Genomic DNA, 20,193 nt, shown 5'->3' on the forward strand with positions numbered 1-20,193 from the left:
TCTTCTTTTCATTTATTCTAAAACCACTCGTGTTATGCTTTTTTGCACAAAACCAATCTTGAATATATATATATGTTTTAACTTCTAAAAGCCAATTATGTGAGAGAAAAAAAAGGGTAAAAGACACTCAACCCTCCTGAGACACTTACCAAATATAATGAGTTAGAAATAAATTAATATTTAAAAGGGCAAAATATTTTAGCAATACCTTATAAGTTTTCTAAATATAACTCTCCACTTCCTAAATTCTGAAAACTATTAATTTTTTTTTAGATTTAATTTTATGGATAAAAGAACTCTTGCTTGACGACAATTAGGTTTATTGAAAAATAAAATTTACCTTTACCATTTTACCTTTTTTATTCAATTATAATAAGATAAATTAAGAAAGTGAAATTAATTAAATAAATTTAGTTGAAAAAACTATCCAATTAGGTACAATATATTTTGAAAATTGAACTTATAAGTGAATCAAAAAATCAGTTATCAAGTTGATTAGTCTAATTAATCCGATTGAATCAGGTCAACTAGTTGACATAAGCATGACACCAAGATTGAATTATTTTAAAAAATTTAAAAATGTATAAAAATAAATAAATAACACTCTTAATTCCGAAAAAGTACTTAAGATAATTATATCGTTCCAAAATATTTGTTATAAAATTTTTTTTATGCAAGTTATATGACTAAGTATTTTCAAAAATTAAAATACAGTTAACAATCGACTTAGGTTGGCCAATGAACTACAACTTGTTGTCCAAGTTTGGATGAATCTCATATTTAATAATGTAGAATCTTGGATAAAATTATAAAAAATGGTAAATTTCTTGAACAAAGGTTAACTAATGAATATACATTTGGTTTTTTTTTTCTTAATGCATTTAGCAATTATATTTTATACATATGAAAACTAACATTCAACTTTATAATTTTAATTTATGAAGTATGAATTTTGAAATTTTAGTTTACATTTTTTAACACTATGTTTACCATGTTACTTGAATTTAAAAACATTGAACTATGCTTTTATTTTTTTTATGATATTTTATTCATTACTTCAAATTAAAAAATATATGTAACAAACGCTTTGCAGCTCTATTTTTTTTAGGTATTTTTTTATGGTTTAGTAGCAATTTTTTATTTTTCGTATATATATATGAATACTTAAAAATTTTTGAAATAATAATAGAATATTTTATCATGCTGACGTCAATTGGTTGATTCAAGGTGATTGGTCTGGTTAGACGGATAAATTCAAGAATTGATTACGTCTCCAATTTACCCCTTCAATTTTCAGAACGTTATACTGACTAATTTTTTTAATTTAATTTACTAAATTAATATCGCTTTAAAATATTATTTTATTAAGGGTAAAATTCATTTTTCCAAATATACTTAACAGTTGAGTAACAACCTACTTACGGAAGGTTCATTTTATCAATACAATTAAAGTTCCAAGGATTTTTTTTATAGTTTTTAAAAAATCACAAAGTGGAATGTCATTTAAAAAATTTAGATGGCGTCACTATCTATCTAAACTCCTGAAGGACCTAAACCCAGGCTGCCTGCTTTATCAAAAACAATCCAAGCCAAGATCACTAACCAATAAACGCCAAAGCCATTCATTCCAAACTATGAGGAGTTTTCTGCCTAACTTTCATAGAGAGAGAGAGAGAGAGAGAGAGAGAGAGAGAGAGAACTAAACAGATTAAACTAATAAACAGATTCAACATCTAAAACAGGAGGAGAAAGGAATCCAACGAGTCAGTTTCCAATTCAAATGCAGCGCGGAATTATTAGACTAATTTATCAAAGATGAAACCTCATCGGCAGCCACGGCGGAAGCAGTTGCGCCAGATTGCTGCTCCTCAAAATGTAGAGCCGTTGAACCCAAAGAAGGAGCGCTGGACCATATCAAAGCAAAACAGTTACTAGCTACTTAAATATGAGTATAAACTAGTTGGAAACAACAGAAGATTGTCAGCTTAAGAAGTTCCTTTCTTTCTTGGTACACAGTAACAGGAGATAGAGTCGAGTTTAATTTAAAAATTAGCAGAACCAACCTGCACTTTGCGCTGAGCATACATATGTACTTTGATAATTAATTTTAACAATTAACGCATTATGTTATATTTTTTATTCAACAGAAACTCTTTGTAGAAAGTAGGTGAGAAAAATTGTATTGTATTGCATATATTATATTGAATATTTTAAAAATAATTTCAATAACATGTTCTAATTTTAATGTGTATAATGTATGTAAACAGGAATGTAATACTATATATATATATATATATATATTTCTATATTTTTGAACAATATAAATTAAAATTAGTCTATAATTTTAGTGGAGAAAAATTATACTGTATTTATATATACATTATTGAATATTATAAAAATAATTCAAATCATTTTTTTTTTCTAATTTTAATGTATAGATTATATATAAACAAAAATGTAACACAGAATATATATTTCTATATTTTTAAATAATATAAATTGAAATAATTTTATAATTTTAGTGGAAGTAAATATAAACCAAGATAAAGAAAGTAGGAACTAATAATTTAAATTAATTTTATAATAAAAAGTACTAAAAAAGAAAGTGATGGAAAGTTGTTGAGTTGGGACCCATTAGAGAAATGAGTTTAAAAAATAATAAAACAAAACAATGAAGCCACATGGAGAGAGAGAGAGAGAGAGAGAGAGAGAGAGAGAGAGAGAGAGAGAGAGAGGAGTTTAAAAAATAAAATAAAAATAATTTTAAAAATTTAGTAGTACCTTTGTGAGAAAAGTTTTAAGGCAGCTTGTCCACCAATACATGTAACAGAAGCGAGGAAGTTGGGAAAGATTCATTAAAAGTACATTTTCCTTTTAGATATGGATTGTCTAATCATGTGGCAGCTAATTTTGTCACTACAGTTAAGGAGGTTGAAATAAACTACACACCATTCTTTCTAGCCTAACAATACATTGATATAAATGTTGCGAAATTATGCCCTAAGATTATGTGCGAACTCAAATAACAAATATGAAAATAGAGAAAATCAAAAGGGAAAGGAAGAACATAGGTCAACAATGTGCCTGCGTTCACAGAGTCCCGATACAATTTTCACTATCAAACAACTGTCTTAGGATTTCAACCATTGACTATAATGTGTATATATAGTCCATGTGAAAACCCCAAAATACCCTCACTGCAATGTGCTTTGTTCTAACATGTTAACTTGATTCATTGCTAAGCAAATAACACTCTGATTGTCACATTGCAAATGAATAGTCTATTGCTCAATGTCAAATTCAGTCACCAATCCCTTCAACCATATAACCTCTTTTGCGGCCTGTATCACTGCCATATGCTCTGCCTCAGTGATGGATAATGCAACAACTGACTGCAACATGGATTTCCAACAAATAGGTCCACCTACATAGTGAATACATAATCTGTGGCGGACATTTCTTTTTTAATCTAAATATCCCGCTTAATTTGCATCAACGAATCATTGAGCTAAAGCTAATTCCTGTCCTATACCAAATTCAATGCCAAAATCTACAACCTGAGGAGCCACTTCAAAGTACTCTACTGTTCCTTATTTGGATTTGCCCTAAACTTATTCACCATACAAACTGCATATGCCAGATTTAAATAAGTACAAACCATAGCATACATTAAGCAATCTACTGCATTAGCATATGATACTCTTGACATCTCCTCCATGTCCTCCTTTGATTGTGGACATTGTGTTGAATATGGCTTGAAATGATTTGCTAATAGGATGACACTGGCTTAGCATTGCTTATGTTAAATCTCTTTAACACCTTCTCTATATAAGTATGTTGAGAGATCCAAAGCTTCCAACTAGTCCCGTCTCTCCTTATTTCCATCCCAAGGATCTTATTTGTAACACCAAGATCCTTCATCTCAAATTCCATACTCAATAAGGATTTTAAACCATTGACATCATGGATATTCTTTGCAGCAATCAACATATCATCTATATATAATAGTAGAAAGATAAATGAACTATTAAATAGGTTTCTAAAGTAAACACAACAACAATAATCATAGCAGGTTTATATAATACTCATCATGTATGAATCAAAGTGCTTGTACCAATGCCTTACGGATTGCTTTAGGCCATACAATGACTTCCTCAATCTGCAAACAGAATTCTCCTTCTCATGTTCTGTGAAACCTTCTGGTTGTTCCATGTAAATTTTCTTTTCCAAATCATCATGAAGAAATGTTGTTTTAACATCCAACTACTCTAAAACTCCAAATCAAACTAAGCTATCATGACCAATAAAACCCGAATGATGGTATGTTAGACAACCGGAGAAAATACCTAAATATAATCTATCCTTTCCCTCAGAGAGTACCCTTGAATTTTTTACCATCTTTTTCTAAAATATCATCTTTCTTCCTAAACGCCCATTTGCATCACACTACTTTCCTTCCCTTAGGAAGTTCCACCAAGTGCCGAGTCTGATTTTTATGCAAAGACTCCAACTTTTCCATCATAGCTTCCATCCACCTATTTCTCTCTAGACCAAAAACTGTATCCTGGAAAGAATATGGATCTCAACGATCACTAACTAGAGCAAAGGAGACCATATTCTTAAAACCATATCTCTATGGTGCACTGGTAATGCGTCTTGACCTATCTATAGATGCATTGTGGTCATTTGATTGTCACTGATCATGCTGCTTAATTGAGGGCACCTTTGGTTGCTGGTCTTGAAGTTTACTAAGCTCCACCTGCACCTTTGGCTCCTTCTTGTCAACTTTACTGTCTTGTCCATCTTCTTTACATCTCAGCATTGATGCCTTATTGAGTATATCTTTGCTCATAAATACCTTCTTATCCTCTGAATCCCACAACTTGAACCCTTTAACCCCCTTTTTATAGCCAATGAAAATGCACTTTTTGGATTTAGGGTCTAGTTTGGACCAAAGCTCACTAGGAATGTGAGCATATGTTTGCAGCCGAAGATCCTCAATGTAGAGTAGTCAACCTCTTGACCTATACAAACTTTCTTTACTACTATACCATCCAGCTTTGCATAAGACGGCTTGTTAACAATATAACAAGTTGTGTTGATTGCATGTGCTCGAAATTCTTAAGCAATTCAATATGTAGTTTCATACTCCCGGCTTTCTCAAGCAGGGTCCTGTTTATCCTTTCAGCCACCCCATTTTGCTGTGGAGTCTAACAAACTATAAAATGTTTGACAATTCCCTTAGACCTGCAGAAGTTCAAAAACTTTTCAAACTAGTACTCCAGCCATTATCTGACTTGAGATACTTCACTGATTTTCCCATTTGTTTCTCAACCTTTGCCTTCCATTGCTTGAATTTGGAGAATACCTCTAGTTTTTTCTTCATGAAGTAAACCCAAAGCTTCCTAGAGTAATCATCAATAAAGTTGAAAAAGTACTAAGCTCCATTCCTAGTTGGTACCCTTGTAGGCTCCTAAACATCACCATGAACATAATCTAGAATACCTTGCTCTTTTGGGAATACAAATTGAATTTTACTTTGTCTTGCTTAACTAAAACACAATGCCTGCAAAAATCAGCTTGCACTCCTTTAACCCTTTCAGCAATTTTCTCATATGTAGTTCCATCATACCCTCACTCATATGTCCCAAATGCATATGCCACAGCTTAGTGCCAACTATGTTAGTATCTAATGAAGCAACTGCTCCACTACCCACAACTGTACTTCCTACTAGCCAATACATATTGTTATCGACTTGTTTACCCTTCATAACAACCATAAAATCTTTTGACAGCCTTTAAGATTCACTTTCAAGAGTTGCTGAAAGCTCATGCAAAGCCTTTTCTAAGTAACCTAGAGAAAGTAGGTTCTTTTTCAATTTTGGAACATGTCTAACCCTTTGTAATATTCTTACAATGCAATCAAACATTCTAACTTTCTCAATACCAACTCCAATTACAGAACAAAGATGATCACCCCCAAGAAATATCGACCCACCATTACATTTCTTGTAAGTACCAAACCATTCCCTACATGGACAATAATGAAAGGAGCAACCAAAATCTATAGCCAAGTATCCTGAAAAGTATTGTAACCTGAAGCAACCAAAAAGAGCTCTTCATCGTTTGAACTATCTGTCACAATACTTGCAGAGCTTGAAGGTAGGTCTTCCTTATCTTCTTCTTTCTTCCAAAGAGGGCAATCCCGCTTACAATGCCCTTTCTATTTGCACTTGAAGCACTCAACATTCTTGGCCCTTGATCTAGACTTCGATTTGCCCCTTTGCTTATATTTCTCCTTGGATTCCTCCTCTATGTTGGGTCTTGACAACCAAGCCCTTTGGTTCATGGTCCTCTTTGTTGAGTCTTCTTCTAGCCTCATTTGACCCGAGAACCCCGAAAACCTCTTCATAAGTTAGAGTGAATTTCCCATACAGTAGTTTTGTAACTAAATGTTCAAATAAAAAAGGAAGAGAAGATAGCAATATCAACCCTTTATCTTCATCTTCAATCTTCACATCAACTTTGAGCAAATCGCTAAGAATCTGATTGAATTGGTTCATATGTTGATTCATATCTCTACCCTCGAGCTAATGAAAAAAAAAATTCTTCGAGAGCAAATTTTTAGGATTACTCTTCGATATATATAGACTCTAATTTTGTCCATAAACCCTTAGCAATTTTCTCCTCAATCACATCGAATACGACTAAATTTGCTGAACAAGCGAATAGTATTGAAGGTGATCTATTCTAGTTCCATCCAATTATCTTCATCCATCTTCTTTGGTTTCTCTCCAGTTAGAGCCCTATAAATCTTTTATTTAACCAATACGAAAAATAGAGAAAATCAAAAAAGAGAAGAAGAACATGAATTTACGTGGTTCAACAATGCGCCTATGTCCGCGGAATGCTTTCGCAATTTTCACTATCAAGAGAAAACTATCTTAAGGTTTCAACCCTCAGCTACAATGTGCGTATATAACATATGAAAACCTCAAAATACTCTTATATGATAATACAATTACATTGTGTCTTGACTCAAACGTACTGTACATACCATAGATAGAGAGGTCTCATGCATAGAGCCCTCCCATTTGTAACAACCTTCAAGTGGATACCCTTTGAATATAAGCCACAACTGAACAATATAATATACAAAAGTACTACTAATGTAAACTATTTTGTTGACAAAAATGTTCTTATCTTTTAAAAGAAATATTTAATACTTCTAAAACATGTAATCGTAAATCAATTTTTCGACAAAAGTATAGTTATTTTTAAAGAAAATTTCTATAAGGTCAAATTTCTAAAAGAAGTAAAATTTATACTACATACAAAAGCATGGTCAGCATAAATCATTTTGTTAATAAATATATTCTTATCTTTTGAAAGTAAGTTCAAATATTCATAAAAGAAGTAAATTTCTATAACATTTAGAAATTAAATTCAATCAAAATTAGATAAAATTACATTTAGAATGTCGAATAGTTTGTGTTGAACTTAAAGAAAAAACTTTCATTTACTTAAAAAATAAAATAGACAAGCATTATATATAGAAAACTACGTCTATATGTATATCTATATAATAATAATAATAATAATAATAATAATAATAATAATAATAATAATAAAAGTATAAATGGTAATCATTTTGTGGTAAAAATATCCCTATATTTGGTCTTATAAGAAAGTGAATTCAACTAAAATTAAATAAAATTACACTTTTGAAGTCTATTTTGGATATGCTAAAGTTTGAATCTAAAACGGAAACTCTGTTTAGCTTGAAAAAAAACAAGATAGTGTATATACATATCATACATAAAACAACAAATAGAATAAATAATTTTATAGACAAAATATTATTATCTTTTAGAAGTAAGACAAGTATTTAAAAAAAATTAAGTTCAATAACATTAGATAAATCTGCATTTATCTTGAATATGTCAATATTTGGACCTAAAATGTTCATTTCATTAAAATAAAATAAAATAAATGCAATGGTATTATAACGGTAAAATAAAATGTACACCCCAAAATAAAAGAGATAAATTCATCTAATTTCTTTTAAAATTATTGTGAAGTATCTAAAATCATTTAGATAAATAATAATATAATTTTTAAAAGATACAACAACAACAACAACAACTGTTAGCCTTGATGGCTACACCATCATGGTTTATTGTATTTTGATGATACTAACCTATATGTGGTTCCTAGTGCTTTCCTAAATTTGCAGATCACGTTTAGTACATGTACTCGTACATGGAGTATTGGGTCAAAGGCAAAGATCGAACCGAGTAGACGTCAAGAAGGAAAGGTCAAATGAACATATACTCGGAAGAACCCAAGCACAACCAAAGGAAGCTTAATTGTAGAATTATTTGTAATAAGGATTGTGTGTGGTAAGAACTTTTTGTAACTCTTGAGTTTTGTTTCTTGCATGATTTCTGAGCAAGAGTTTAGCAAAATTGCATATGCATATTAGGACACTCGAGTTTATAGGTTTTCACTTAAGTCACAAACTCACATTTATAGTTTTCAAATATAAAACAAAGAGTTTGTCAAACGAATCCTAAACTCAATTCTATTTTCCAAAGAGACAAGTTTTCAACATCTTAGTATTTTGAACATCTTCATACTTAGTCTCGGTTTTATCAAAACGAGTCTTATGTCCAAAAGTTTCAAGAAGTCAATCATATTTTCATTAAAGGACATATTGCCATATAAGATATCAAAACAAGCTTTCAAATGTGTTTTATCAAACAAGATATCTTATATTCATGGGGAAACTCTTTTGGACAAGTATTAAACTTAATTAGACTTAATATATTTCATATACTTTCGTCCAAGAATGTTTTAAGTTATTAAAAGGCTTTTTGATAAGGAAAAATAGAGCAATCGTCGACTGACGTAGTGCAGTCTCGAGTCCTGAACACCCTTCGGTATTTGGGGCATAACTTTTGCTAGAAAAATCTAAAAAAGACAATCTTAGTGTCCTTGGAAAGCTAAGAAAAATCCCACAACTTTTAAGTTGATGACAGGGTACTTGTCAACGAGAATAGGGGATTCGTCGACGAGTGACTAGTTAACACTAGTCAACGAGTGCAGGGCACTAGTTGACGAGTCCAACGGGCAGAATGACGCTAACGGGTAAAAACGGCTAGTTTTGTTTAAGAATTGCTCCCAACTGTCTAATACAAGCTATTAGGCTTGTTTAGACATGGTTTTGATGATTTGTGCAAGCTTATAGTGAAAAAAATCCTTGATTCCAAAGCCTAGCACATTGCATCTTAGTTCATATTCACAAGTGCTCATCTCTCTTGTTCTCCAATCTTTTTTGATACAATTCTTGAGAGAGAAGTGTGAGATTTGCTTTGTATTTAATATTTGCTCATTCAAGGAGCATTCTCATTGTAATCATCTACTTCGTATAAGGTTCTTTGTAAACCATTGTGAGGGTTCTTGGTGAACTGCTTGGTAAAAGCTTTTTGTGAGCTAGTAGGGATTTGATCCCAAGTGTAGAGTTGTGTACCCGAGTTGTAAGGCTTGTTCCGCCGGGGAAGGAGCGTTGATAGTGGATTGTGGAATCATTGACTTGGTGTTAAGGCATGGACGTAGGCTTGGAGCTGAACCACGTAAAAATCCCGTGTTAATTTTCTCTCCCTACACTTTATTTTATTGTCTTGTGCATGATTTATATTTTGTATATTGTGATATAATTGCTTGCCATCTTGCCAAGAGATTTTATTTTGTAGAGAAATTTAATATACACAAAAAGAGTCAACCACCCCCCTCTGACTTTACATTGTATATTCGTTGCGGAGCACACCTATATACTCTCGGGCTACGACAATTAACAACAACAACAACAACAAGCCTTAAGTCCCACTAGGCAGGGTCGACTACATGAATCCTTTCTTGCCAATTCACTGGATCCAAAGCATTTTCCTTTATTAGATTAAGGGCTTTTAATTTTAAAGATATAGTAATCCTAGAAGTAAACCCTCAAAATAATAAATTTTAATTTTTTTAAAAAATTTTAAAAAACTCATTAATTGATTGTTAAGTTATAAAATAACAATAATGAAGATTTTAAGTAACAAATCACAATTAGAAATTGCAATAAAATTTTTAATATTTTCATGAGAAGAAATCATATATTGAGATCTTTATAAAGTTAAAAAATAATGAAAAATATAATTATTAAAATTTTTTACCTATAATGCTATGTAAATATTAAAAATTCAATATTTCTTTAGTTTTAACTAGAGCATTTGTATCATATCTTAGTATATTATATTCTTCAAGACTTTTCATGTCTCTATATTTATATGATGTCATAATAGCATCTTGCATCGATATTTGTATTTATAATTTTTAAACAAGGCATTATATTTTATAAATAACTTTGAATATTCAAAAATTTAATATTAAAACTAAATTATGGAAACATATCATTGATTTGTTTTAAAATAAGCATCTAAACTTTTTTAAAATAATAAAAATATATATTTCAAGCAATATTATTCACAAACAATCATGTGCAATGCATGTGACATATTAACTAGTATAATAAAAACATGGATCAAAAGATAAATGTTTAAGAAGTAGTGCTATACTACCAAATATCAAACTTTTACTGCCCCACTACAGATGAAGAACTTTACATGTGCCAGAGTATGTGTTGAAATTGACATAAAAGAGCAGTTACCTGATTCTATTGAATTACTAACTCCTGAAGGTGATTCTGTTGTAGCTGATCAAGAATTTGCATGGAAATCTATAAAATGTACCAAATGTTCTTTGTTTGGTCACAATGATAAAATCTTCAAGGGAAAGCAAAAATGGATAGAAAAGAGGACTATTCCATCTATTCCTGTTTCTAATCCTTTTTCAGCTTTGGTTGAAGAGGATAGAAATCACAATGAAGAGGACAGTGATAATTCAGACAATGAGAATTATGTGGCAAAGAATAAACCTGTTTTCTGAAATGGATAATAAATCTAGTGATACAGAAGATGGACTGACACATGTCAAGGAAGGATATATGGCTCAGTCAGGACCCAGCCTTCTTTTCCTTGGTTTCTACAGGCCCTTTACTCCTTCTAATGGACACAGGCCTACTATTGATTATGGTTTTGAAAAGGAAACGAAATCTGATATTGGACCTACATCTAAGATATCTAGCAGAAAAGTTACTGATAAGTTGTATTCAGCTTCCTGTCGAACTGTTATTGCTATTTGCTGGTTCTGGTGACTCAGAGTGACTATCTCAGAATCTCCTTCTGCCAGCACAGTCCCTTCCTCTTCTAGCTTTGGTTTTTTAAATGCAAAGCAAAGTCATAGGGCTGCTAACGCTTCTGCTATTTCTGAAGGGAAATAAGAGCCCAATAACTCTGGGGGTAAAAAAGCTAAAAAGGAAAGTAAGGTCTCCAAAAAGCTTGGGGAAAATAAGAGCCATCCCATGATCCCATTGAATATTGAGTGCTGGAATATAAGGGGATTAAATGACCCCTTAAAGCAAAAAGAAGCCAGTTTGCTGATTAAGGTCAAGCCTCCCAACTTGCTGAAGTAACCTCATTCATTCAAAGGAAAGGAATTGGAGAAAATATTAAACTTGATGGTCAAGAAATTAATAGAACTATTAGATTTAGATATCTTGGATCAATTATGCAAGTTGAAGGAGGAGTCAAAGAAGATGTCTTGCATAGAGGTAAAGCAAGGTGGGTAAAATGGAGAAGTGCTTCAGGTGTGTTGTGTGATTGTAGAATACCCTTAAAATTAAAAAAGAAAGTTTTATAGGACGGTTATAAGATCTTTTATGCTATATGGATTTGAATGTTGGGCAACTAAGAAACAACATACCCAAAAAATATGCCAAAATGAGAATGCTAAGGTGGATGAGTGGTAATTAAGGAGTGAAAATATTCGCAGTAAATTAAATATAACACCTGTAGAAGATAAAATAAGAGAGGGGTGGCTCAGATGATTTGAACATGTGTAACATAAGCTAATTAGTGCACCCATGAGGAGTGAACTAGTTACTCTTAGTGATAGTAAAAGGGGTAGGGGTGGACATAAAATTACTTGGAATGAGATAGTAAGGGTTTAATAGTCCTTATATTGTTGGAGGAAATTGCGCATGATTGTGCAAATTGACAGAAAGGGATTCATGTAGCTGGCCCCACTTACTAAGACTTAAGGCTTGGTTTGTTGTTGTTGTTATTGTTTTGAATAAAGTGATAGAACCAAACAAAACACAAATGTTTCTTTGCTGCATAAGTGTCCCGGACGTGGTGGCCCATATCACGACATGTCTAGGAATGTCAAAGACGTATCCAAAATAAAAATGTTGACCTTAATTTCCAACATGTATTGGACACATGTCGTGTCCAATAGTATCGCATACCAACACTTTGGCCTCTTAGGAGTGTCAGCGTTTCCTAGATAGGAACTCTTGGATAAAAAAAAAATAGGAGCTTATGCCAAGATATGTGAAGCATAAAAAATGGCAACTTGCACTAAGGTGAGTTTCTTCTAATTGGGGGCGGGGGTGTAGGGCGGGGGATGATGCAGCGCTGAACTAGTCAAGTTGCAGTTAATATTTTCTTGAAGTTAGTCAACTCTTTGTCTTTTAGTTGCAATAACATTTATAATTGTTGTTATGCAGGTGTCATTATTATGGTCTTGCTAAGTGTTCCATTTCCCAAGTCCAAATTTATTATTCACAAAGTTGATTTATGAGTCTAGGTCAACTTATTTATGAAGCCTTTTGAGTCCAAAGAAGTAAAAAACGGCTGTAATTAGTAATAGTCATTTACTTAGGCACATTTAATGGTCAGGTTGTCATGTACTTGTATTTATGCCAGTCCAGGTAATAAAAAGGAATACAGAATTTCCCTTTCCATTTGCTTATCAATTTTGACCTGTTCAAAATTTTCCTAAGATCCATAAGAAGTGTGGGTTGAGGATTCACCCAATGCCACCTCCGTAGCTTCCATTGCTTCATTTTTACATGAGAGGATCTCTCTTTGCCACTAAATATCCCTGCAATTAACCCTAATTTAATGGACCCTACATTCTTTCCTCCAGAAACACTGCATCAGAATCGTACACATGGCACATCTATTGTATAGCAGGTCTCCCTGCATGGAGCTCTTGCCATTTGAGGTGGCTCAGCTGAGCATTCATTGTAAAATTGAGAATGCTTGACCTATGTTAATGGTTCTTTGGTCATTTAGCATAATTAGTATGTGTTAAGAGTTATGTAAGTGTGAGTGAGTTAGGGTATTATGGTCATTGGTATTGTAGTTGACATATATTATAAATAGAGGGAGAGACCTATCATTGGTGTTAGGTCTTCCATTTATCCAGTTACTCAACATGGTATCAGAGCAATATCCAACCTAAACCCTACCACCAAACCCAACTCAGCCATCACCTGGAAAACACCCTCCTGCCATGCACTTCTCAGAACCACTACAACTCTTCATTATTTCACAAAACCAACCACATAGCAATAAATAGAACCCTCTGAACTACAACCATGCAAAATCCCATTGCCGGAAACCTCGACAGGTGCCAGCCAACTGCTGCCAGTCCTGACCCCATGCGCCGGCGTGTGAGAGAGTTTCCAGCCACCTTTTTTTCTCTCTCTGATTTTTTCCTCCAGCATGTTTTGATTCCTTCCATAGACCATAATATCAAGCTGTTGGGCTTTTTTTGTTAAAAAATCCAACCTTTTTCAGCCATGCACTCGCCAATCCGGTGTTGTTGCTCAGTATTAGTTAAGTTCATTGGTGAGTCTCTTGAAGCAGTGGCAGCATTATACATTGATTTTTTAGGACTGTGGCTGTGCCATGTCCAGTTGTTGGTGTCTCCTTCATGGTTGACTCGCTTGTGCTTGTTTCGGTTGGTCCAATAGTTCACTTTTGGAATCCCTAGAGCATATTGTTTGCTGCGTATTTCTGATTTTCTGTTGTGCAATGTCCAGTTGTTGGTGACTCATTCATGGTTGAAACTGTGGTTGACTCGTTTAGGTTTGTTTCAGCTGGTCTGGAAGGTCACTTGTGATTGTTTTTGTACGTCCAGAAGTTCCCTTTTGCAATCTCGAGAGCATTTTGTTCACCATGTATTTCTGATTTGCTGTTGTATTGAGGTTGTGTGTGTGTTGGGATGGCGTTCTCAAACCCAAAAGTGTGTTTTCCTCGTTAGGCATTTGTTAGGTGAATAGCGTACTATAACTATCTCGGAGGAAGAGTATTCAAGGTTCCTACAATATCCAGCATCCCAACAAGCATCACATCACATTGCATCTTTTGCTCAAAAGGGTAATCTTACAGTTTTATGTTATTTGATATCTTTCCCACTAGTCCTTGGATTACCGACCCTGCTACTACTGACTATATGACAGGTGTAACCAATTTTTTTTTCTACCCTCCAATATCCTAAAAGTCTACTTCAAGTTACCCTTGTTGATGGATCCACAACTACAGTTAAAGGGATAGGAACAGTAAATCCTACTCCCTCTATCTATATTTCTTCTGTTTTGTACATTCCTACATCCCTTTTCAATCTTATGTTAGTTAGAAAGCTTACAAAGACACTAAATTGTTATGTAACCTTCTTTCCTAATTTTATGGTTATTCAAGGTCTGAAGATGAGAAATATAATTGGCACAGGACGTGAGGCTCATAGACTTCACTACTTTGAGTCGCTCTCTTCTCCCATTGCCTGCATAGTCGTTGCCAGACCACTTCAAATCCATTGTCCCCTTGGTCATCCATCCTTGGACAAATTGAAATAGCTAGTTCCCACCTTGAGTTTTGTGTCTAGTGCTGATTGTGAGTCTTGTCAGTTGGGAAAACATCATCATGTTCCCTTCACTTCTTGGGCCAATAAATGGGCAGATAGTCTTTTCATGGTCATCCATTAAGATGTTTGGGGTTCTAGTCATGTCAATCGAAAATAGGGTTTTGGTACTTTATTACTGTTGATAATTCCACTTGTGAGTTTGTCCCACATTGAAAAAATTGAGTGGATGATGGGTGCTTATATACATGGTTGGACCCAAGACACAATAGGCTTAGGCTTTTAAGTCAAGTTGGTGCTCACCCATGTGTATCAAGACTACCTAAGGACTCCTCTGGTACTAACAAGTGGTATAAGAGCCGACGGTTCATAACTCTGGGTGAGTGACATCTTAAAAAAGTCGAGGCGTGATGCTAATTCTCTTGACATGTCAACAATTGGAAGACCAAGTGTGTGACTGAGGCCAATAAGGATCATCTAGGGCTTACTCTCATGAGGAAGATGGTTTTCGTTCAATGGGGAGCCGTTGAAACTCACAAGTGAGGGGGATATTGTTGAGAATTCCACTTGTGAGTTTGTCCCACATTGACAAAATTGAGTAGATGATGGGTGCTTATATAAATGGTAGACCCTAAACCCAATAGGTTTAAACTTTTGGGTCAAGTTGGTGCTCACCCATGTGTATCAAGACTACCTACGGACTCCTCCGGTGCTAACAATTACATTTGTTGATGACTACTCTAGGATGACTTGGTTGTATTCAATGAAAAATCATTTTGAGTTGTTTAATATCTTTTGTGCCTTTTTTTCTCAAATAAAGGCTTAGTTTGATATGCCAGTCAAGATACTTATGTTAAGAAGTAGCTCAGTACCCAATTTAGTACCTATATGACTAATTTTGGTATGATCCATCAGTCATCTTGTGCCCACACTCCACAACAAAATGGAGTTGCAGAATGGAAAAACATACATATTCTTGACGTCACTTGTACCATATTGTGTCAAATGAATGTCTCCAAAGTTTTTTGGAGTGATGTCCACTGCTTGCTATTTCATTAGTAAAATGCCATCGTTTGTTTGGTGGTAAAAAATGCCATGTTCAATTATCTCCCCTAAGACTCCTTTGCTATCCCTTCTTCCTTATATATTTGGTTGTGTCTTGTGTCCATCAGTTACTCCAAAAAGAGGTAAGTTGGATCCTCGCGCTATCAGATGTAATTTTCTAGTTCCTACACTCAAAAAAGATATCAATGTTATAGCCCTACTTTACATTAATTTTTTGTCTCTGCTGATGTCACCTTTTTTGAGTCTACACCATGCTACTTTAATTCCTTGAGTTCTTTTTTTCCCCTCTACCTCTCCTTCCATATCCTAACCTAATAGTTGAGTACAATCCTCTAACATCTTCATCCAGTTCGAGTCCTTCTTGTTGCTTGGATCATCCTAATTTGCAGGCATGCACACGACGAATCAAAGGAGGAAAGCCTCTTCTAGCTTTCACTTCTATGTCTTAGTTCCCTTGTTAGATGATCCTATTTTCCAAGATGTTGATCCTCCTGTTGTTGTTCGAAAAGGTAAAAGTAGTTGTACCCAACATTCAATCTCTAATTTTGTTTGCTATGATTTCTCCCTATCCTCATACTACTATTTTGTTCATACTTTGGTTGCTCTTCGAAAATCTATTTTTGAAGCCCTGTCCCATTCTAGATGGAGAAATGCAATGATTGAAGTGATGCATGCACTATAGGATAGTAATACTTGGTAGTTGGAACCTGTACTTCCTAATAAGTCCATGGTTGGTTGTCGTTGGATGTATATTGTGAAGGTCAATCCAGATGGTTTTGTGGCTTGATTGAAGGCCATCTTTGTTACTAAAGGATATACACAAGTGTATGGTTTGGATTATTTAGACACATTCTCTCCACTCACTAGACTTGCTTCAATACGTTTGATCATCTCCTTAGCCACTAATTGTCATAGGCTTCTACATATTTGAAGATTGCTTTCCTACATGGTGATTTTCAAGAGGAGGTCTATAGGGGGCGACCACCTGGGTTTGTTGCTCAAGGGGAGTAAGTCTTAGTGTGTTGGCACAAGAAATCATTATCTGGTTCAAAATAGTATTCAAGAGAATAGTTTGGTCAATTTAGTGTTGTTGTACTTGAGTTTGGCCTGCAACAGTGTGTAGTAGATCACTTTGTATTTTATTGTCATAATCCATTTGGAAATTTTTTGCTTATTGTGTATGTGGATGATATTGTGATTATTGGAGATGATGATCATTCAAGATCTAGAGCTTTTCCTACAAACTAAATTTAAGACCAAGGATTTGGGACCATTGAAGTACTTGGGCATAGAAGTATTGAGATCTCATATAGAAGAGGTTTTGTCACAGAGAAAGTGTGTTCTTGATCTTTTAGAAGAGAATGGACTGTTGGGATCCAAACCTGTTGATACATCCATGGATCCCAATAGTAAGCTAGTGCAAGATATGGTTGATTTGTTGCCTAACCTAGGACGATATCAGATACTTGTTGGAAAGTTGAATTATCTTACAATCACTCAATCAAATATATCTTTTGCAACAAGTGTGGTAAGTTAGTTTCTTGATTCTCCAATAACAAGTCACTGGGATGCAAGGTCTTAAATTTCAATTTCGACTCAAATTTCGAAGCTCCAAAAGTACGGAAATTTCGACGGAAATTTCGCTTTTGATGTCAATTTCGATTTCAATTTGAAAAAGTAACAGAATTTAGTAATAAAGCATAGAATACTTTGTGAAGCTTTAGAAATGGTTAACAAACATAATAATATAAGTTTTAGGACTAATATATTACAAATTAAATACATCTATGTTTTGTATGAGGTGGAAAAGTTGTAAAATAGTATGTGTATCAAATATATTTAAGATAATGTACATTAAACATATTCAGTTAATACAAATGAAATTCATAAATTATTTAAATATTATTTATTATACAAATACTAAAAATTTAGACATGAATGGTTAAATAAAATGTTACTGTAAGTTTATTTTTTCATATAATTTCAAAAGCACTTGTAATAATCTTTTGTTCCGACAAAATAAATAAAATAAATAAAGATAGAATTTCACTTCACTCCTAAATTTCTCATTTGAATTCTACGGAAATTTTATTATATAGTTAAAATTTCGGCAAGTTTCGCTAAAATTTCGAGATTTCAATAAATTTCGGATGATTCATTGAGATTTCGACGGAAATTATGCAAGACGGAAATTGAATGCCATTTCGATTTCGAGGGTGATGGAAATCGGAAATTTCGACAATTTCGTGGAAATTTAAGACTATGCTAGGATGCAGTAATTCACATTTTGAGATATCTCAAAGGTGCACTAGGGAGAGGTCTCTTATATCAAGATTGAGGTCACACTTAGATTCAAGGATATATAGATGCAGATTGGGCAGGGTTGCCTTTCGACCAAAGATCCACAACTGGGTACTTTATTTTTGTTGGTGGTAATTTGGTTTCTTGGAATAGTGAGAAGAAAATTGCGGTGCCTAGGTCAAGTGTTGAGTTAGAGTATATGGCTATAGATCACATTACATGTGAACTTGTTTGGTCGAAGAACATGATGGAAGAATTGGGTTTTCCGCATTCTTGGCCTATGGAGTTCATGTGTGATATAAAGCTACTATCATATTGCCTCCAACCTGCTTTTCCATGAGTGAACAAAGAACATTGAAGTTGATTGCCACTTTGTTCGGGAGAAACTTGTATTAAAATTCATTACAACCACTCATGCGAAGTCTAATTTTGAGCTCGTTGATTTATACACTAAATCTTTGAGAGGTGCTTGTGTGAAATTCATTTATAACAAGCTAGGAGCACATGATATATATGCTTCAGCTTAAGTGGGAGTGTAAATGTTTATTTGGTCATTTAGCATTATTAGTATGTGTTAGAGTTATGTTAGTGAGTGTGAGTTAGTAAGGGTATTATGGTCATTGGCATTGTATTTGACATATATTATAAATAGAGGAAGAGACCTATCATTGATATTAGGTCTTCCATTTTACCCAATTATTCAATAAACTCAAAATCTAATTTGCATGTGGGAAATTGTCTATTGTTTCTAATCTTTCTCGTTGCGAATTGAGGTTAATTCTTGGTCAATTCTTAGAAGGCCACCATAATGTATTGATTGAACAATGAAAATGCATTTCCAACCGCTAGTTGCAATCAACAAACATTTCTTTGGATTGTTAAACTTGGGGGTCAAAATATTGATTGCTAATGAGCCAAAAGTTCCAAAGGCCTTTGTCTTTACCTTTCTTGTGATCATTACTTTTAAGTATAGTGGAGCCAACTTTTTGTCATTGCTTAGTGTCTCCCCGTCATCAAGTGCCCAACTCGAGTCAATGGGCTGCTGTTGTACCATGCGGACAGAGTGCTCATTATCCTTATCATTCTCTTTACTATGGTCCCCTCCCACTGCTCTAGCCATAAGCTATGGTAGCTCTTGCTCACAACCATAGGGCATGCTGTCCTAGGCAAAGTGCTGTCAGTGCTTAGCTCCTATTTGAATTATATTAGGGAGTCTTTTACCTTTCTCAAATCTAGAGAGATTGTATGAGTCCTATGCCCCAGATTTAGTTATCGGTAAAATTTTTTCAATAGCAAAATGTTACTATCTTAGAATATAGAAAACCCAGTTCTTCTAACCTATTTTTCAACCAAACAAGCTCACACTAGTGTGAGACATGGCCCTATACTCTGATTCAGCCCTTAACCAGGCCACTAAAATTTGTTTCTTACTCTCCTAGGAAACCAAATTACCATCAACAAAGATATAGTACCCAATTGTGGATCTTAAGGTGATCTGACCCAATCTACATTAGTATATCCCTGAATGTCAGTGTGACCCTGATCTCAATATAAGAGACCTCTCCCACGTGCACCTTTGAGATATTAGATACCTTAAGATGCAAATTACTGAATACCAATGACTTACCCTCGAAGAATCTAGAAATTGACTCAAGACACTTGTTGCAAAAGATAATATCCGGTCAAGTGACTCTGAGATAATTCAACTTTCCAAGTATTGTTGTGGGTCAAGCAATAAATCACCCATATTCAGCACTAATTGGCTGTTAGGATCCATGGGTGTATGAACAAATTTGGATCCAACAGTCTAGGCAACAAATCACCCATATTCAACACTAACTGGCTGCTAGGATCCATGGGTGTATGAACATGTTTGGATCCCAACAGTCCAATCTCATCCAAAAGATCAAGAATATACTTCATCTGTGACAGAATAGTTCCCATACAACATCTAGATACTTCTATACCCAATAAGTACCTTAATGATTCCAAATCTTTGGTCTGAAACTTTGTAGA

General features: G+C 34.0%; 1 protein-coding gene across 1 annotated transcript in view; it reads right to left on the reverse strand.

Annotated features, from left to right (window-relative positions):
- Positions 1-1,599: 1,599 nt before the first annotated feature.
- Positions 1,600-20,193, reverse strand: part of LOC131165471 (uncharacterized) — a 34,129-nt gene continuing 15,535 nt past the window's right edge. Inside the window, exon 3 of the mRNA XM_058123322.1 lies at positions 1,600-1,904. Coding sequence (XP_057979305.1) covers positions 1,869-1,904 — 36 coding nt within the window. The 3' untranslated portion in view covers positions 1,600-1,868. The remainder of the gene's footprint in view (positions 1,905-20,193) is intronic.

This window comes from Malania oleifera, chromosome 10, assembly GCF_029873635.1.
Source record: "Malania oleifera isolate guangnan ecotype guangnan chromosome 10, ASM2987363v1, whole genome shotgun sequence".
Lineage (NCBI taxonomy): Eukaryota > Viridiplantae > Streptophyta > Magnoliopsida > Santalales > Ximeniaceae > Malania > Malania oleifera.